This window comes from Canis lupus, chromosome 31 (assembly GCF_048164855.1).
Source record: "Canis lupus baileyi chromosome 31, mCanLup2.hap1, whole genome shotgun sequence".
In the NCBI taxonomy this organism is placed as follows: domain Eukaryota; kingdom Metazoa; phylum Chordata; class Mammalia; order Carnivora; family Canidae; genus Canis; species Canis lupus.
The window spans coordinates 26,439,729-26,460,609 of NC_132868.1; the positions used below are offsets into that span (position 1 = coordinate 26,439,729).

Sequence of the window (20,881 nt, forward strand, 5' to 3'; positions counted from 1 at the left end):
GTGGGTCAGACACTGTGCTATTTCTAGCAGCTCCCTGCAGTGCCAGCAATGGAGTGGGCGCTTGGGCTCAGCTCGGGGTAAATACCATTGAATGCCAACTCAACTTGCACTCACACCTGCACCAAACTTGTAACAAAGGGGCTGCCATGGGGTGTTTCTTGGCTTAGGCAAAGTTATTCTCTCTTTGTGGCATGATTCACATGATTCAGGGCTAGAGTAGATGCATGAAGATAATATATGCCCCTCCTGTCAACCCTCCCCTCTTGCAGTTTTCAAAAGCTGGTATTTGTTCAGCCTGATTTGGAGATGGCAGGAGATGCTCCTTCCATTCCTTGCAACCCCCTTCCTCAATCTCTTTGTAATAAAATGATCAAACAATCATTTTTCCCTGCAAGGAGACTCATAAGTCGCTTTGAAATTTTGCTCCATGGATCAGTGTGAAGTATTTGACTTAGAGTCAGGAAACCCAGGGCCATGATCTGTAAACACTGTTATGTCACAGGCCTGAGCAAGTCACTTCACTTCCCTGATAGTTCCTGTCTCCTCCCTTTGAGGCGGTGAGAGGATACAACACTTACAAGTGTATCATTTTAGAGTTTGCTGTGCCCCACACAAGCACATCTGTCACGGATGTGGGAGCCCATTGCAAATTGTAAAGGCTAAAGAAATATTGATTGTTGAGGATTTGTGATTTAAACTGCAAAGATACAGTTTCAGGAAACTGGCTTATTTTGTATGGTGTTACAAGATGCCTTACAGGGTGGGTCAGATAAGCTTTTCTTAACAATTATGAATTGCTAATGGGATTAGTATCTCCTTGTTAAAGAAATCTTTCCCAATACTGTCATCAAGTGAGGTTCCCAGGTCAGTAACTATTTTAACCAAAGGCATTTTGTTAAGATGAAGAACCTGAATGTTCAAGATTCTTTAAGGATTTTAAAATGAATAGTAAGAAAATTACAAGTAGAAAGAACAGAGCATACTTACTTTTGGAAGAGGAGAGCTTTTTTTAAAAAAAAAAAATTTATTGGAGTTCAATTTGTCAACATTTAGCATAACACCCAGTGCTCATCCTGCCAAGTGCCCTCCTCAGTGCCCATCACCCAGTCACCCCAACCCCCCACCCACCACTATTACCCCTTGTTCGTTTCCCAGAGTTAGGTGTCTCTCATGTTTTGTCACCCTCACTGGTATTTTCACTCATTTTCAAGAGGAGAACTTTGTAAGCAAAACAGGAAACCCAGAAACTCAGAAAAGGACAAGAGAAACATATATCTGACTAACACATTTTTAAATATCTGGGAAAAGTCAAGGTAACAAAAACAAGACTAAAAAATGAAACTTTTCTACATGTATGATGGATATAAAGAGATAGTATATAGAAAAGAAAAATGCAAATATCCATTAGAGGAAAATGTATCTAATCTCACTAATAATCAGCAAAATGTAAATTAAAACACCAGTGGAACACGATTTTTAAAAAAATATGTTAGATTGAAAAATTTAAAACATAGTATATAACACCAAATGCTGGCGAAGATCTGGGGAAATGGAGAATCTTATATATTGCTGTTATTTTATTTGAGGAAAATAATATCTCAGTATCTATTAACATCCAAAATATACTTATCTTTTGATTCAACTACCTAGTTTTTGGTTGCTTTGCTAAAAAAAAAAAATTGTGAACACTAATATGTAAAGACACATCTATATTGTGGTTGTGTGTGATTCAGCTTACTTGTGGCAAAAATTGGAGAGGAAGCCCAATATATAGAAAATATACATATTTTCTATAAATAAAAGGATGGTTGAGTAAATTATAATATACCATGGAATGTCACACTACCATTTTTAAACATACTTTAGAATTATTTATTTACTTGGTGGTGGCCATTATATGTATTATAAAATGAAAACTACAAGCTCCGGATTAATGTACAAAGTACGTTCTAGTTTTAATAAAACAAATTAATAAATACATAAATGAAAGCCCATATAAGCTAGTACTTCTGTGCATTTTATAGATTAGAAAGAGTGAAAAATGTGTCCAGCTGATGATGACATTAATAAATAACTAAATGGATGTATTTGGGATCCTAGTATTTGAATTTGTCTTTTGGTGGATTCCTTTGGAACAACAGCTCTTAAGCTTTTAGCAAGCATAGCAATCACTCGTTATGAAACTGTGAAAAAGTACAGGTTCCTGTTGTTACCCTGGATATTTTGATTTAATAGGTCAAGAGCCTAGGAATCTTGAGTAATTCTCTCACTGAAACACTGCCCTCTAGAGGGAAGAATCAAACCTATTTTTTCTGTAACCCTTTCCCCAACTCCCACACAGGAGTCTCTGTGTTCCTTTTACATTTCCCTAAAGACAGTTATACCTAAGTTCCAAGTGAAGAAATGGACATTATAAGGAAACTTTAAAAGAGAGACTGAAATTTGTCATAAATGTGTAGATTGGAAATGTGTGGAGCAAACACAGGATTTAAGTTGGGGGAAATATGTGGAAACATTGAGGGGGCATAACACATCAAGTGGTAACACCACATTTACTTGGGGCCCATTGATTACAGGTGACAGTAACAGGAAATGCTATGAGGAGCAGGTCATTCATTCTCTTCCCTGGACTCCATATTGCTCACCTCTGCATCTCACAGTGTGTTTAGTTCATTCTTTTGCTCTCTTTCTCTACACAAATGTTTTTTCTACTTGTCCATACACAGGGATCAAGGGTAGCCATTGTGGTCCTAGCTAGGCTTCATTTCTCAGATCACATTCCTAATGGAATATAACAGACAGCTTCAAGCCTTTAGGCTTAGATCCCAGGCAAAAAGATATGTTGGCATCATTCCTGTTGATGGACTGGTTTCTACAGGGTAAGGTGACCCCTGTTGCAACTATGTGTGCCAGTGGAAGGAGAGCGACACCTGAAACAAACTAGTTGCAGGCTGCTAGAGCTCTGGGTGCTCCCAATTATCAGAGAAGAAAAGAAAGGTAGAGCACTTGCTCCAAAGATTGGGAGGTTGGAGAGAGTAAGGTTCATAGGTCCAGGCCCTGTTAAAGTCTGCTGTACTTTATGTCCTCAGGTTCTAAGAGCCACTGGCACATATTTATAATATATATCCCTTTTATGATTAGGGTAGTTTAAATAGGTTGCTATTATTTGTACACATCCTGACCTGAGTTGTTCATCTAGATATGTAGGCTAACACCTAATAGGGTCCAATGGGAATTGACTCCAGTCTACAACACATGTTTCCAGATTTCCAGTGGCCAGAAAATTTCTTACTAGTATTCTAAAGTTTTCAAAGACTCTTTTTCATTCCTTATTTGTGGCCCAAGCAAAATAATAGAATCCTGAAATGGTGAAACCTAAAAAAAAAAAAAAAAAAAAATAGAGTATAGCTTCTACTACTTACAGATGAGGAAAGTGAATCCAGAGAAAACAGTCCCAAGAGATGCACGATGAGTAAGTCAATGGTCGTTAGCAGCCCTCTCCCCTTGTTCCTGTGCTGCTTCCTGGTTCACATTATAGGGCTCCTCCCTTCAATCTCCATGTCCCCTCCCATCTGTCCATTGCCAACTTTCCCAACTCCAGACAAATTAATAAAAGCAGCAATGGTAGTATCACTGATAATAAGAACTAGCGTTTGGTGAGTGTCTACTGTGTACTAGGAATATAATATTCAAATTCATTTAATTTCTCATTTAATTCTCTCATTTGAAACATACACATACACACCTCTTATTGATAAGGAGGCTGATTATAATAGCGTCAAGTAACACGAATAGGAGAGGTAAGGGGGGGTATTTTTAACTTGACTAGATAAGATCTTCCTGCCAAAAGTCCTTAGAGAGTTCTGTATTTTTCCTGAGAACATTTAGATGGTTCATGATGATACATTCAGGTGAGTATTTGTAGATGTCTCCCCAGTGAAATGAAAGACATAGTGGGAGCATTGTACTCACTGATGCTTGACTTAAGCCAGAAAGCGTATGAATGGCTTACAGGAATCATTAGATATTCTATCAAGCAAAGATTTCTCAAAATCCAGGAACTAGAAATTCTATTTGTGGGCTTTACAATACATACATTTATCATATAACAAAGGTAAAAACTTAGGACACTGAAGTTTCTTATTGTGGCTGGAAGGATGTGACAGATCTTTTATTGTCCTGGTGTCTATTTTCATTTTTGTGCTCAAATGCTTAGACTTCACCAGAAGGATGTCACTCTTTCCCCTGACTTGGCAGCCAGGCAGAAAGTATTTGCCACCACCAAAGGTAGTTTACTGGTCACTGTTAATATTTTTGGGATTTAAATTAGTTTGTGAAAAAACACACCAGGGCATTCATTTTTTAAAAGGGGGGGGGGGAACAAACCACAAAACCCAGAAACAAAATAAAGCTCTTGTCGTCCTCACTCTTGAGTTCAAAATATCTCCATTTATTTAACTTTTCATTTTTAGGTTCTGTTTTCTAACTCTTTATATACTTATTGCCTTTCTTTCATTTCTCATCAAAAACTTCATAACTCAAAATTTACAGGATCTAAAACCAGATAAAGAGCCAATATTAGACCTAATACTTATTGAGTGACTGAAACAGACTTGGAATAAAAGATCCCTTTCAGTGGGACTTGAGCCAATGCTCCATGTCTGCCTTACTGACATGTGCCCAGAGCTTATTTTACCACTATCTAGAATCATCTCTCTTCTCACGCTTATGGTTTTGACTTCCATCCTCAGCTATGCTATTAGCTTTACACTGAGGAAATATGGCTCACGCAGTAGAATATCATTTGATATGAAGCCCTGACTCTTTCACAAACCTATGTTCTGACCTGAAACTAACTCCCTTGAATCTTAGTTTCCTTCCCTTTAGATGAGGGATGAAGTTTGAACCAGTTCAGTAGGGCTGACAGAATGACACATTGTGCTGTGCCACCACCCACACCCCCCCCAACCCATATATACAAAGCTTAATTCCACACTCAAGTTTTCAAAAATATATAATAAATACAGCAAGACATCTTTTTGGGGTGGCCTCATGATTCAGTCTAATGACTCTTAAGCAAAGTAGAACATTTTCTAGAAAGATGCTGTGGGAAGCTGAGACTTGCAGAGGCTATGGAGTTATAAGTGATATTCAGCAAAATTCTTTTTCAGAATGCATTGTTATATCATTTATAAGGCTTATTTTTTTCTAAAAAAAGAAAAAGAAGGCTTTAAATGGCTATATGATGAACAATAATGGAAAGGTTCTACACTGGCATCACTAATCCATCAGAGCCTTCTCTTCCACTACATTCACAACAGTCTCAGAGTCCTTCTGAACATAGTATGCCATTGAGCTTTCAGTTGATAATTTGGACTTTGCAATGACATTTTCATCCACCTGCTAGTCCTGAAGCACTCCTCCTGAGAACCCTCAATAAGTCCTTGCTTTTTTCCTTTATGACATATTAACAAAGCAACTCTGCTCTCAGTGGAAACTCCAGAAGCTAAATAGAATCCCACTGTGATTTCAGCTCTTACCTGTCGCAAATCATACACACTTAAGACAATGGAGATAACAGACAAGATGATGATGGCCACAGAGTATTCTATGTAACCTTGGGACAGCCACAAAGTTAGGGTAAAGGCTTGGAACACGTAGAATGGATTTAAAACCTGCAGGTACAAAAACAGCATTTGAGTTACTTTCATGGACCTTAGTGGCAATCAGGATGATATTTCTTTATAGAATTCTTTTCCCATTTTTTACAACACACAACAATCTCTAACATTTAAGAATTCACTTAGAACTCAATTTCAGTAGAGACAATGTCAAGCACAGAGAATACACCATGGTGGATGCCAAGTTATGTTAAGCACTCAGAGCCTGGCCACAAATTGATCATTCTTATTTATTTTAAATTTTGAGAAGTATTTTAGGGGCCCCTGGGTGTTTCAGTTGGTTAAATGTCTGCCTTCAGCTCAGGTTGTGATCCCAGGATTCTGAGATGGAGCATCGGGTTCCCTGTTCAGTGGGGAGCCTTCTTCTCCACTTCCCTTACCCTCTCTTCCCTGCTGCTCCTCTCTCACTCACTCTTTTGTGCACGTGTGAATAAATGAAAAATCTTTAAAAACAAAAAAAGAAAAAAATACTTTATCAATAAAAAAACTAATAACTTATTTTTTAATCCAATATTTACCCATAATGGAGGAGAACCATGATTTAGTCTCTTTTTAAAATGAACTTCAACTTTGACCATTTTTATTGCAGTTCCTTCTTCATGTGATCTCATGCCACAGATTGAATCCAGGTATGTGAGGAAAATGCAAGACTGCATTTGCATCCAGGTAATTTAAAAATTACAGACTCTTCATGTCACAGGTCTTAGCAAGATGCTTTGAGAGTCAGGCAAGTCTGCATGGGCCTGACCTTGAGCAAGAAGGGACATGGTACCCAAAACTATGGTGAAACCCATAGGCAGAATGTATTCCCAGCCCAGAGCGGGCCATCTGTGCATGTAGTTTTTAGTTTCTTTATAATATCTTCAACTTTTTTTATTCACTCAATTTTCCCCATTTTGGTCCTGCTGACACTATTAATAATGATGGCAGAGAAAGCAAACCTGAGGAGCTAGACGGAGTCATATGATATATACACATAGTGTGAATCAAAGAGCCCATCTGAGAAAAAACAAGGATTATTTCTTGGTGAAGTGCTCTTTATGATGATTATGAATTAGATGAAATATTACCTAAAACCAGTACCATTCTTTTTTACCTCTACTTCCTATAATTTTCTAACATGCTAAATAAACTTCTCCTTTAGTCTCCAAGATGAACTGACATCTGGTTAGTTAAGTTAATAGGCTGTATCTTAGTTTCTCAAACCCTTGGATATATTTTTTACATTAACAAAGCTCTTGTTCCTTAATGTTTCTTATTATTTCCATTGCAACATGCTTTCCTTACAAATTATAGCTCTTCTGTTTGTTTGGCATAAAATGCTCTAATTGTAGATTATGCGCTAATGATAATATGATTTTGAGTTTATATAAACTCAGTAGAAAATTGTTTAAATACTTCTTGTATAGGAAACAACAAAATCATAATTAATTTAGCTCCCTTATTCAATATTCTTCTTTTGAAACCAAATACAGAATAGTTTTACCCGCTTTTTTTTTTTTTTCCTACTAAAGGCCCAGTAAGTAGGTAGAGAAAATATTATCACTCCTTTCAAAATAGACAAAATTGACACCTGGGGGAATCTTTGGCAGTTTGAAAATGAATAAAAATTTTAAAAGCAGCTTGCTTTTTGGTGGTGGAGGAGATTGTGTGTATGTGGGAGCATGGGGTAAATGGGAAAATCTCAGTACCTTCTAATTAATTTTTTCTGTGAACCTTAGATTGGTTTAAAAAAAAGTATAATAAAACATTATTTTGAAAAACATGACTGGGATGCCTGGGTGACTCAGTGATTGAGCATCTGCCTTTGGCTCAAATAATGATCCCAAGGTCCTCGGATTGAGTCCCACATCAGGGTCCCCACAAGGAGCCTGCTTCTCTCTCTGCCTATGTCTTTGCCTCTCTCTGTGTGTCTCTCATGAATAAATAAAGTCTTCAAAAAAAATAAAAAATAAAAACATAACCATGCTAAAGAAACAAAATGTCCATCATTATAAATTAGCAATAGACTAGAAACATGCAGCATGGAGTGAAGACTAGCACAATTGGCCCACTGGGTTCCACACAAGTACTAGACAGTGATGGCTAGGAGCTTGGTGCCACAGGGAATAAGACCAACAGTTGCTCCACAATTGGCAGAGGCCAAACCAGGCTTGCTCCCCTACCCCAGAGAAGAGGCCAAGAGAAATCACCACCAGCGACTGTTCCCTGGCAGAGGGCAGAGTGGGAAAGAACAGAGTTCATGGTGCAACTGTGAACTTGGCCAACCCAGCTGGCCCAAGGCCTGTATCTCCTAGAACGTTGGGGAACAGAGCCAGACACCCAGGAGAGGCCCTGGTTCTGAAATGGGAGCTATGGGGACTGTTAAGAGACAAACTCAGAGCCATACGGGATGGCAAGTGAAGACGGAGAGAAAGAGAGAAGTGATGGCAGGGGAAATCCTGCTTCAGGGAGCTCACTGCTGCCACCACCACCACTAATAGTAACTTCAGAGTACACTAAGAAAATATCCCTAAATAAATAAATAAGTAAACCCACTAACAAAGCAAAAAGTCATCCTTAAGAAAATCGATAGAGTAACATGAGAAAGATCAAACTAATACATTTAAAATAATCAAAAAGATCATAAAAGTAATAACAATACCCCCACCACCATTATAACCATCATCAAAAACTTAAGAAAACAAAACAAATGGAAAATTATAAAACAGGAACCTGTCTCTCACACTGGGAAGGGATTTTTTTTAAGTGGATTTACTTTAAAATAGGGAGTTATTGAAAAGGACTAGTTAGAAATCCTGGAATAGGGGCACCTGGGTAGCTCAGCTGGTTAGGTGTCTGACTCTTGATTTTGGTTCAGATCATGATCTCAGAGTCATGAGATCAAGCCCTGAGAAGGGGCCCATGCTTAGTGGGGAGTCTGCTTGGGATCCTCTCTCTCTCCCTTGTCCCTCCCCCCACATGCTCTCTATCTCAAATAAATAAATAAATAAATAAATAAATAAATAAATAAATAAATAAATATTTTTAAAAATCCCGGAATAAGGGGCACCTGGGTAGCTCAGTTGGTTAAGCAGCTGCCTTCAGGTCAGGTCATGATCCCAGGGTCCTGGGATAGAGCCCCACATCAGGCTCCCTACTCAGTGGGGAGTCTGCTCCTCCCTCTCCCTTTGTCCCTGCTTGTGCTTTCTTGCTCTCACTCTCTCTTTCTCTCAAATAAAGAAGTAAATAAAATCTATTTTAAAAAATCCCAGAATAAAAAAATATGTATTTATTGAAGTATCAAAAAGAAAAGAAAACCTCTATGGACAAGAAAAGCATAGACTAAAGACAACAGGGAATAACAAAAAGCAGTTATATGAAATAAAGATTTTGTTCAGATCAAAGTATCCATGTATTGACTAAAATTCCCCTGAGTACCAGGAAGTAAAAGTAAAGGACCAAAAAACATTTTTTTTTCAAAAACAGATGAAAATAATTACCTGTTTAACAAGCAGCTTCCATATGGGCTGGATTCCTACCTCAATGGCATTGGGCCCGCACACTAATCTTCTGTAGGAGATTGATCACCTATTAGTGCCACATCTAAAATCTCATTGGTAAGTGAGTATAAGCCACACTAAGCAAAAGTCACTGCTCTACCCGTTAAGCACTTTGTGCCTTTAATAAAAAATTAATGCACAAATCCTAAAATATTAACATTTTTTAAAATGAAAGTGCATGATGGACAAAGTTGTTTTTTCACTTAAAAATATCTTAAGTACAATGCAACTCAAGCATCAAATTGAAGTTAGTAAAGCATTTTGAGTTATTTTTTAAGTAATTGTATTCTAAGAACAACTAAAAAGACACAGATGTAAAGATATTTCCTAGAATTCTCAGGCATTCTAGATTGTTCTTGATGTTAAAGATCACTTCCATCTTACCTTGGTCTCTTCAGTACCTAGGGCAGGCCTTTAATATGAAAATAAATACATGAATGAATGAGCCAATGAACTGGAAGAGCCGATATGGTCTTCACAGCTAAGCCTTTGTAATTCCACACATATGCATGTTCAAATAAGAATGTTGTATAGCATTTTATACACAAAATTATCTCATTTAATTGTCACAATGGTCCACAGGAAAGGGCCAATATCCCCATTTTGCCAATGGGAAAAACTATCCGTTTGGGTGTTTTGCCGAAAGTATGCAGATCTAGTATTAATTGTGACAATACAACTTTTAAGCAGAGATGACTGTCAGAAATAGCACTTAGCCTTTTATATGTATTACCCCTATGAGATTTTCTAGTATCATCTTTATTAGAAAGAAAGCTGAAGTTCAGATAAAGTCGGTAACTGTCTCAGAGTCTCAGAGCTGGAAAGACGTAGATCCAGGCTTCACACCCTGGTCTCCATGCCTCCACTTCACACTCAGTGAACATCAATGCTGCAATGTGCATGAGGGGTCCTTGAACTAAGGCATAAAATAGCTGAGTCAAGGTTTGTCTGACTTCCAAGCCACATCTTTCCAAGTACAATTCCTGCGTGCATGGGTTTGAGAGGACTCAAACCAAGGTTTTCTGACTCCATGTGTGAAAACACTGAGGTGCAAGGATGCTGGAAGACAGAAAGGTCAAACAGCATACACTGCTGGGTTGGGGATATCATGTGTCCCCAAATTTCACACTGGGAAGAGAACATAACCCAGGCCACTTTGGTGCTCAGGATCTTCTCTGGAATACGTGGAAATAACCTGTTGTTGGCAAAATGTCAGAACTTAAAGTGTCAGAACTTCTCAGAATCCTGAACTTGGTCTTCTTTCTTTCTCTCTTTCTTTCTCTTTCTCTCTCTCTTTCTGCTTGGAATGCCTTTCCCACTTTCCTCAATTTATAAAGGGCCTTTCAGCCTGTGAGAGTCAAATCTGATGATAGAGCCTAATGGCATAATTTGAGATCTAACAGACCTGGATTTGAATCCAGCTAAGCCTTTGCTGCTCGTTGGACCTGAAGCCAGATTCCCCTGCATCTTTGCATGGCTTACTCTTTTTCATTCAGGTCTCTGTTCAAATAGCACTTCCTTGTTGGAATTTTCCTTAACAATTCTATTGACAATAGCCACCCTGATACCCAACTCAGATTCTCTTTATCTCCTTACCCTATTTCATTTTTCTCTATAGTGTGCTGATAATATGAATTTGCACTTTATTTTTTACATGTTAGTAGGCATACAAATAAGAGATGGTATCATTCACTATAATATAGACTTCTAGAGGACACTAGTATATCTTGAATGCCTAAAACAGGGCCTAATACATATAATGCATTCAATAATTATTTGTTGAATGAATATGGGGTGAGCCTCCATTCCCTTATCTATAAGATGGGTTTGATAATACATTCCTGGTAAAATTGCTATCAGTAGTATAATATAAACAAGAAAAGCATTTAGCACAAGTTCCAAGGGCATGGCAAGTTCTCAATAAATGCCAGTTATCTTACAAGTCTTCCTTAGTCCCATAGGCACAATTAACTGTGTTTTTCTCTCCTCTGACATGCCTCCTTTTCTCAGTGATAGCAAGCACCTCTTTGAATTAGAGCATATAGTTATATGTGTTTCTTCTCAAGTTTCCTAGACCCTCTTTAATGGCAGGGATGGAGCTTTTTCAATTTTTTTCTAGCATCTAGAGGCACACTGTATAACATAGAATGTTTCCTAAGTATTGGAATTAATTAATGAAGACCTTTGTGACCCATGTCTACAATTACCTCTCCCCTAACAAGGCTGAAAACCCAGCTTACAGAACTACAGAAGCACACGGTTGTGGAAAGTCAGTTTAGAAAGAAACAAGGCAAGTGCCCGATGCTCTTCATCTCTTTCTGTCTGGTCAGATGGTTCCCAGTGTTACCATCAAAGGGAGCTCAGCTCCTGTGAGGACAGACTCAGCAGATTAATACATGACTATAGATTATCCTCTTTAGGAATTGTCTGGGCCACGTTTGGATTGCAGGAGCCCGGCATGCTCCTTGTTGGTTGGTCTTTTCCACTATCTCTTGCTGTAAGGTATTGGGTGTTTAGGATCATGTACTCATCTCAATCTGAACACAAGCCAGGCAGGATTTTCAGGGACATTGACCAATGGCTGAGCAACCAGAAGTAATGGAAGGCTTGAAGCTGGGTTACATGAAGAAAGTTCCGGGGAACAGAGGAGATAACACATTCTGACTAAAAATCTGATAAGCTTTTGAGGAAAGAAAAGAGGCCCTGGATTTATTCTGGGAGGCCTTACAAAACTAAATAGGCTGAACAAAATTATGTAAACTTGCCTTAATATTCAGAACTAGCCCTTAGGGGATAATTTCTTTGGAGGCAGAAGGTCCCTCTCTAAAAGAGATTGAAATATTTCTTAACAGGGAAGCTGTGGAGGCCATTTCAGGGTTGGCTATGACCTACAGTTGAAGGATCACTGAGCTTTCCTGCAACCATTCCATAATAGTAAATCTGCTGGGATATATTTATTTCTGAAAAATCAAACATGAATGACTAGGAATACTTTCATCTGGGATGGTCTATGTCACTTTTCAATTTGATTATTTGTTCATTCATTCATTTATCAATTTATTTTTGATATAATGGTGGAGAATATGTTGTGTGCTGGGAACTTTAGAGTCCAGATAGTGAAGAATAGAGTAGGGGTCCTCAAGGAGGTAGGAGAACCATGCCAGAATCACTGGTGAGCTTTTTTAAACCACACATGACCATTCTGACTCCATTCTGATCACCCACCAATAGAGTCCTTGGCAGGGAGGGACACCTGAAGTCTTTTAAATAATTAATGCTAAGCCAGGGAGTTCTGGCATGACCCACTTCCATGAACCGTGGAATATTTAGAGAGCAGGCTTATGGAATTAGAAAAAGTTCCCGGGCATCTAGTTCATGAATGAATAAAGATAGGAGTAGAGAACTTTCTAGAACATTTTTATTCCTAAGGCCCTCTGAAAATCCCTCTTCAGGATAATGTTATCTCTCCTCATGTCCTGATTTGCCTTTTTGCTACTGAAAAGTGACAGTGACATAAATATGTGCATTTTCTGTTTCTGCCTGGCTAATAGGAAGCCTAAAGAGAACATTGTATTTAGATTTTGTGGCTTTTCATTATGAGAGAGTTTTGTGTCTCTCCTCCCTTTATTTCTTCATGCTTTTCATGAAGGCAAGCTCAAATCTATTTAGAAAACTAATCCAATACCATGCAACCAACCAGTCCATCAATCACATTTATTAAAAAAAAAAAAGCCCTCATCTTACACTAAAAAATTAAAGAGTGTGGGAATAGTTCACATTCTACTTGCTCCCTTTACTGTCCAACTAAAAAAGCCCATAAATAAAATCTGCCTATATATTTATAAGGAAATTATCTCCTCTATTCTTCATATTTGGGAAACTATACTCTTTGTCTTGCTTATTAGGTTGCCAAGCTCTTTATTGCATGGACTAGATTTAAATTTAATTATGTATGATGTTTATTAAAGCTTGGCACTTGATAAATAAGGACAAACATGAGGTAGTCACACTGATGGGCAATCTTTCCTGTGGAAATGGTGTCCTAGGCAAAAGCCAAGTATATCTACAGTAACCAACTAAATTTCCTAACTAGATCAATCCTTTGCTTGTCTGGTGCTTAATGCTATCAAACCAGTATGTTTTTAGTGACTTTGAAAACATTTTGTGTTCCAGCGTATTAAGTATTGCATCTGAAATGCAGTCATAATATTGTCTTTCTGTCTCTCAGAGGATTTGGAGGATGATGAAGCAGATGTCTATGAAATGACTCAAGATTTTTTGAGGAAAGAATAAAAAAGGCAACACAGAGGAGACCGTTTCACAGTCCTGAGGGAAAAGATCAGATATTACCTGATTGGTTTTCCTTTTTAATAAGTTTGCCTAAGATTAAAACAACTTAAAATATGTCTTTGTGTCTGGTAAATAAACTGGAATTATATGAGGTTGATGAAACATTATGGCAACAGCTCACTGATCAAAAGCCATTTGATATCTCAATTTCTTCTGGCAGAGTTCACTCTCAGGGAGTGTCGCAAACCATACCTGACCTCTTGTTCTTCACTGGTCAGGCCCAGTCCAAATGTGTGGTAGATGTCGTGGCAGGAGTTGCTGTCTTCTAGTAGCCTAGAATGTCAGGACAGGAAGCTTGCTTCAGTTCATGGCACTCAACAAATCAGTGTTTTTCCTTCATATCTTGATGAATGCTGAGAAGAAGTCAAACTTACCCAACTTTCTGAAACCTCTTCTCAGAGTAGTTCCAAACATACCTGATTTTCTGCACCTGGACACATTGCAGCTGCAATTACAAATATGATAGAACAGGTGTTATTCACAAAGTAAAGCCCATCAGGGGAGGTGAGGGCAATTTGGCACTAGTCCCTGTGTCGTGCTCACTTTCCTTAATACTTTGTTGTAATTCCCAGCCCAGCACTGTGACATTCAGAACTTCCATCCAATGAAAACTTACATTATCCTTTTTAAAAAAAAAATGCCATTACATTGCACTCAAAATTACTTACTTTTAATTCTGGCTTCAGTACGGCTTGGTTAATGACAGAGTGGCGGTCAGCCACCAGGGGTTCTTCTGGATTCTTGCTTATAGGAAACTTTAGTGTGGATAAGTAGAGGCATACAACCTTCTTCCTCATATATCTTTGAAATTTATCCTACAGAAAACAATCTAGCCAATGAAATTCTCAAATGTTATTTATTTAGTAAGACAATCAACCAAATATCTACCTAGACCAGTGATTCCCAAAGTTTCAGCTATAGACAAGAGCATCAGTATTATCTTGGAACTTGCTAGAAATGCAAATTCTCAACCCCACCACGAGCCTACTGAATCAGAAATTCTGGGGTGAGGTCAGCAGGCCATGTTTTAAGAATCATTCCAGGTAACTGATTTGCACTAAAATCTGAACCACTGTGCTAGAGCATGAAGAGAAAGACATGCTTTACAGGAAAGCTTTATATCCAGAAAATATTTTCCAGTTATCTTAAAAAATGACATTTAGGTGTTTAAAATGTCTACTTTCCCCTCAAAATATGTATTCTTAAAAACCTGAACTATCCTTCCTGTGTTATGTCTTTAAGAGTTATAACACTGACAGTCCCTGCTAATATAATGGCTAAAGGCATTGAGAATTAGTCTGACATGGTAGAAATTTCCCCAGGGTGACACGGAGGGAATGTCCTTTCTTCTTGAGTCAAACTAAGAGATGGCAAGTAGGTTCACATATAGTTTTGCCATCTCCAATTTGGGGACAAGAAAACACTTAAAGAAGGATCTACTCTAGAATGCCAGCCAGTCATTGGTTGTGCCACCAATGCAATGCTGAAGGGCTCTCACCGTTGTTTTTAGCAAAACAGTGTCTGCTTCTTGCAAGGGGCATGGGATACAGTTGGCCCACACCCTCCACTGGGGTTTCCAGTAGAACACCAGCAGAAGAAACCCACAAGTCAGTATGGATGTTACAAGGCAGAGGGCTCTGCGTAGATTCTGGGTCTGGTAACCAAACACCTCCTGTAATGTAAATAAAACATGACTCTATTTTTCTTTTTTCACATAAACACACTATTTCGTTCCAAGAAACACAAGCTTTAAACACAGCGATATTAGTTGGGAAGGAAATCTGGTTTTGGCTAGTTGAATCAGATTGATTGCTTACAGCTGTCAGCTGATATCATAAAAAAAGAAGGACTCATTTTGCTACCCTGGCATATGTAACTAAAACATTAGACAGGAGGAGCAAGGACCAAGTTGACTTATTTGGTTTTAAATACTGTCAAGAGTCACCCCATGTTTTGGACCAGATTTACTTTTTTTAGGTAAAAGTTTTTTTTTTGTTTTTTTTTTAAGATTTATTTATTTATTCATGAGAGACACAGAGAGAGGCAGAGACATTGGCAGAGGGAGAAGCAGGCTCCTTGTGAGGAATCCGATGCAGGTCTTGATCCCAGGACCCTGGGGTTGATGACCCGAGTGGAAGGCAGACGCCCAATTGCTAAGCCACTCAGGCGTCTCTAGGTATAAGGTCTCAAAAATTATTAATGTAAACTTACTGGAGGAAGATGATACAATGGGTACAATAATAGAAATCAAGAGATTATCTGTGGACATGAAGTACTTTCAAAAGACCACTGATAGGAATTTACCCTGACAGTAACATGCTGAAATGTAGTTGGTATAATCCTGAATGGAGTGAAGACTTTGAGATGTGGTTTTAGGGGTACCACATAGCCAAAAACAATTGATTCTTTTATTTCAAGCCAATTTCTAGTTTCCATCCATCTTCCAAAATCAAGTTTCATAGCACTAGATTTTAAATTTCAAAAACTGGACTTTTAGTGTACTTGAAAGACCCAGAAGAATGTTGATTATGAATGACAGTATTACTATATTATTTTTTTACGTTCTGCTGTTATTTGTTTATGTATTTTTTGAATATATTCAGATTCTGAATTCCTATGTCCAGATCACAGAGATGCAATGTCAGGAAAAAAGGTTTTTTTTTTTTCTGAGTTTCTATAGCATTTTTAATGATAGAATCTTTTTAATTTAATGCCAATTTAGATCATGTTATAACAAATCTCTTGGCTTTGTATTTTTGAAAAGTTTTCATTTTTGAGATCGTGATTTTCATTAGTTTTTTTCTAGTAAAGAACTCTGTGGTAGATTAAGATTTTAATAATAGTTGTTGAAAGTAATCCTTAAGCATAATGAAAAGGTCACAGGCAGCAAAAATGTAAATTTGAGTCACTGCTCTACTAGTTATCAGTTATGTGACCTTAAGTAAATCATATCACCTCTAGAGAATCCCAATTTATTCCTTTACAAAACAATTAGAAATACATGCCTTACAGGGTGCTTGTGCTCAAATGAGATAATGTCTCCTTAAGTGCTCTGCAAAGTAATTACAATTTTAAGAGTTTCTTTCCAGTGCTCCTTAGTATTATCATACACCTGGGAAAATGTTCATTAAGTTTACTGATGCAGCCACTCTATTTTGAGATTATTCATGATGAGGTTTAAATGTAACTTAACAATGTGTTCACTCTGGTTCTAAAGCACATTTTCAGTTGAGTCTCCTTTCTCCCTTCCTACTTTCCTTCTGATTCTATAAACCTGTTTTAGTTTTATTTCTGAATGATAGTTTTATTAGACTCCAATAAACTGTATACACCAGTTCACATATTATGTTATAAATATGCATTATTTTACTAAGTTATTCATGGGAGCTTATAGCCAAAGTGTTCAAAATTGAAGCAAAATCGTTTGGAATTTTAGGCCAGCTTGTAGCTGAAAAAGCACATTGCAAATGCCTCCCCCTCCCCCTTTTTTTTGTTAACTTACATACAACAATGGCATGGGTAATCATAATTCTGACGCCCTTTCAGTTCTTTTCTATACGATATTTTTTTACTGAACTGACAGTGCCAGCAAGATGGCAATAAAATCACTACGACTACATACTGCTAATAACCTCATAAATTGGAATAATTCTTTAGAGAAAGCAAGGTGAAAAATTATATCAAGATTTATAAAGATGTTTCTATCTCTTGAATCAGTAATGCCACGCTTGGAAATATACCCTAAGGAAATAATACACAAAGTAGAAAATGATGTGTATAATGATGTTTCATACAGTATGGTCTGTAATAGCAAAGTTATTGGAAGAACCAAATGATAGCTAATGGTTCGGCAAGATGTGAAATATCAAAACAATGGGCTATGGTGGCACCATTAACCAGAAAATGTGTGAAGTCAATGTAGAAATATGGGCCATTCTACAATATAATATTAAGTGAAGAAAAAGACAAAGAATAGATAGAACAGATGGGAAAAAATAGTAACTTTAACCCAACAATATCTGTAATTACACTACACATAAATGACATTAATATTATGATTGAAAACAAAGATTGCCAGATCAGATAATTAAAAACTCACTATATGTTGTTTACAAGAGACATCTTTAAATACAAAGAAGCAAATAGATTAAAGGAGAAAGAAAGGGAAATGAACAATGCAAAGACTAACAAAGGAGAACTAGTATAGCTATGCTGATGTCAGACAAAAGAGACTTTACTTTTTTTAAAGGTTTTAGTTATTTATTTGTTTTTTTTTTTAAAGATTTTATTTCTATTTATTTATTCATGAGAGACACAGAGAAGCAGAGGGAGAAGCATGCTCCATGCAGGGAGCCTAATGTGGGACTCGATCCTAGAACTCCGGGATCACACGCTGAGCCAAAGAAAGGCAAGTGCTTAGCTTCTGAGCTACTCAGGTGTCCCAAGATTTTATTTATTTGACAGAGAGAGAGAGAGAGAGAGAGAGAGAGAGAGAATAAGCTGGGGGAGCAGCAGGCAGAGTGAGAGGGAGAAGCAGGCTCTCCACCCAGCAGGGAGCCCAATGTGGGGGCTTGATCTCAGGGTCCTAGCATCATGACCTGAGCTGAAGGCAGACACTTAACTGACCGAGCTATCCAGGTGCCCCCAAAATAGACTTTGAAAAATAAATATTCTGAGAAAAAGAAGGATACTTCATAATCCAAAAAAAAAAAAAAATCAATTCAACAGGAAGAAATAATAATTCTAAATTTAGGGGCACTTGTAATTTCAAAATTTGTAAAACTTAAAGTCAGTGTCATCATTGGAAATTTTAACACTCCATTCTCACTAACTGAAACAAATACATAATAGAAAATGATCAGAAGGCTGAAACAGGCATTTTACAAAGGAAGATTTCTTGTATAGCATTCAAGAAGATGCTCTATATCATGTCGTTAAGGAAATGCAAAATAAAATTACAATGATATATCACAGCCTAGAATAGCCAAGACAATCCCTAAAAAAAAAAAAAAAAAAAAACAAGTTGAAAGACTTACACAACCGGATTGAAAGACTCACTCTAAAATGACCCAGTGATAAAATGACACAATGGTATAGCCATAGAATAGTTAAAATTAAAAGGACTGAATATACCAAATATTGGCAAAAATGCAGAGCAATGGTACTCTCATACATTGTTACTGGAAATGTAAATTGGTACAGATATTTTGAAACTGTATTGCTAAAGATACATATACTCTATGAGCTAGTAACTCTTAGATTTTTGCACAGGTAACTGTATACGTTCATGAAAAGTTTTGCACAAAAATATTCCTATCAGCTCTATTCTTAAGAGCCCCAAACTGGAAACAATCTAAAGGTACATCAATAGGAGAAAGATAAATAAATTTTGTGTTTTCTTACAATGGAATGCTACAGAACAATTTTTACTTCTTTTTATTTTTTTACAAAACAATTTTTAAAATGAACTTCTAATGCAAACAACGGCACGTGTGAATTTCACAGACGTTATGCTGGATCAATGAAGTACAGTAAATCGATACACAACTTTATTCGTAGGAAGTTCCCAAATGAGCAAAAATAATTGGTGACAGATGTCGTCGAACTGTGCACTTAAGTTCAGTGCACTTTATCAACACCACTGTACTTATATATGCCGATAAAAAGTAAAGGGGGTTGTTTATTATACACTGTTCCAAGTAGGTGGGAGTTACTTTAATTACTTTAATGGAGTTAGACTGAGGAAGAGAAAATGGCAGTAAATTTTGAGAAGTAAATGAAAAGAGAAGAGCAAGAGAATTTCTGTAGGAAATGGAAGGAAAGTTTGATAACCTGGAAAGACTATAGCCTCTCGATGTGGATGATTGGGAAATGCTGATTTCCGCTGAGCAGAGACAAAAATCACATCCCTAATAATCAATAAAGGGGAAGTGGTTTCTGTGAAAGACCCTGCTTATGGTTGGGGACAGCACAATTAAAATGTCAGCAGATTTTTTCCCCGTCTGTTAAAAAATAGTAAGTAGATAGATAGATAGATATGAACTTATAAATGTCAGAGTAGCTTTCAGAAACATGAAGCTCCTTGAGCAAAGACGAATAGAAACAATATTTTTGCTTCCTTGACAAATTGGCTCCATAAACCTTGGTACATTTCCTTTCCATCATTTCTGAGTTTTCCCAAGGGTTACATGCTAGACCGGGACTTGAGGTTTTGGTTAAAAGAATCATTCTTTAATCTGGCATTCTTTTACTCAAATACTCTCAGTCAGCTTGCCAATGTTTGTGTAATTTGAGTTTATCACAGTGTATGTTTCCATTTTCACTCAGTTAATCTCAAGTATAATTTGAGTGTTCTAAGTGATTATTCTTCTGATGCAATAAGAGTCACTCAGATTTCTCCAAAGCATTAAACACCCATGGTAAGATCCACCAAGATGTGCAGAGTAGAGGAGGGAACCAGGAGCAATATGTGTACAGTAAGAAGATAAGTAGAATCTAGAGGTCTTGTAGATGTAAAGACACTGGGAACAGAGAGAGGGAGGGTCAGAATCTCAAACCCACTACTCATGGTTCCTTGCAGTAAAGTGGGTTTTGCCACCTACTAGTTATTGTGATCTCGGGATTTAACTTCTCTAAATCTGTTTCCATCTCTGTACTCAGGAGATAATAGCATACACCTGGAAGCATAGTTGTGAAGATTAAGTAGAGGTGTAAGGTGTTGTGCACAAAGGAAGCTTTCAATCAATGTTAGCAGGTGGCTTGGTAATGTGTTCAGCCAACGGTGGAGAGAGTTTTCAGTTTTGAGTGGCAATATACTGAAGCAAGGTGGGTAATAGAAACAGGCTAGTTCCATGGGGTGAGGAACACCGATCTGCCACCAATTAGTTGAGTTGAATTGGAGAGGTGTTGCACCATCTACACGTAGACTTTAATTGTACTCTCTCTAAACGGTCCCCTTACTTTTTTGTTTCCTGCTAAAATTCAGTAATCCCAGTACCAGGAGAGGTACCACATCTCGAATAGTCTGCTTCTAGGTCCAAAGTACAGAGAAAGTTGCTTGGATTAGGAGTAATAATAAAATATGCACATGCCTTTCAACAGAGGCTGTTGCTAAAGGTCACAATTTAGAGCCTATCCAGACCTATCAGCACAGCCTCTTTTCTTTATACCCCACCCTATTGCCTTCAAGAAGCTCTCACTTCTGTTCTTCCATCACTTATTAGTTAATGGGATTTGGGTAAATGATTTGAATTCACTAAATTTTAGGTTTCTCATGTGAAAAATGTGGCTGGTTGTAAAATGCAAAGT

General features: G+C 37.5%; 1 protein-coding gene and 1 long non-coding RNA gene across 2 annotated transcripts in view; one reads left to right on the plus strand and one right to left on the minus strand.

Annotated features, from left to right (window-relative positions):
- Positions 1–20,881, minus strand: part of ATP13A5 (ATPase 13A5) — a 106,157-nt gene that overhangs the window by 71,880 nt on the left and 13,396 nt on the right. Inside the window, exons 2-7 of the mRNA XM_072807858.1 lie at positions 15,072–15,245; positions 14,242–14,388; positions 13,948–14,018; positions 13,766–13,846; positions 9,164–9,233; positions 5,541–5,675 (exon numbers count right to left, since the gene is read on the minus strand). Of these exons, the coding sequence (XP_072663959.1) occupies positions 5,541–5,675; positions 9,164–9,233; positions 13,766–13,846; positions 13,948–14,018; positions 14,242–14,388; positions 15,072–15,245 (678 nt within the window). The remainder of the gene's footprint in view (positions 1–5,540; positions 5,676–9,163; positions 9,234–13,765; positions 13,847–13,947; positions 14,019–14,241; positions 14,389–15,071; positions 15,246–20,881) is intronic.
- LOC140622215 (uncharacterized) lies at positions 5,532–13,611 on the plus strand. Its single transcript, XR_012021955.1, has 3 exons — positions 5,532–5,681; positions 6,271–6,347; positions 13,452–13,611. It is a non-coding gene; the product is annotated as an uncharacterized lncRNA (long non-coding RNA).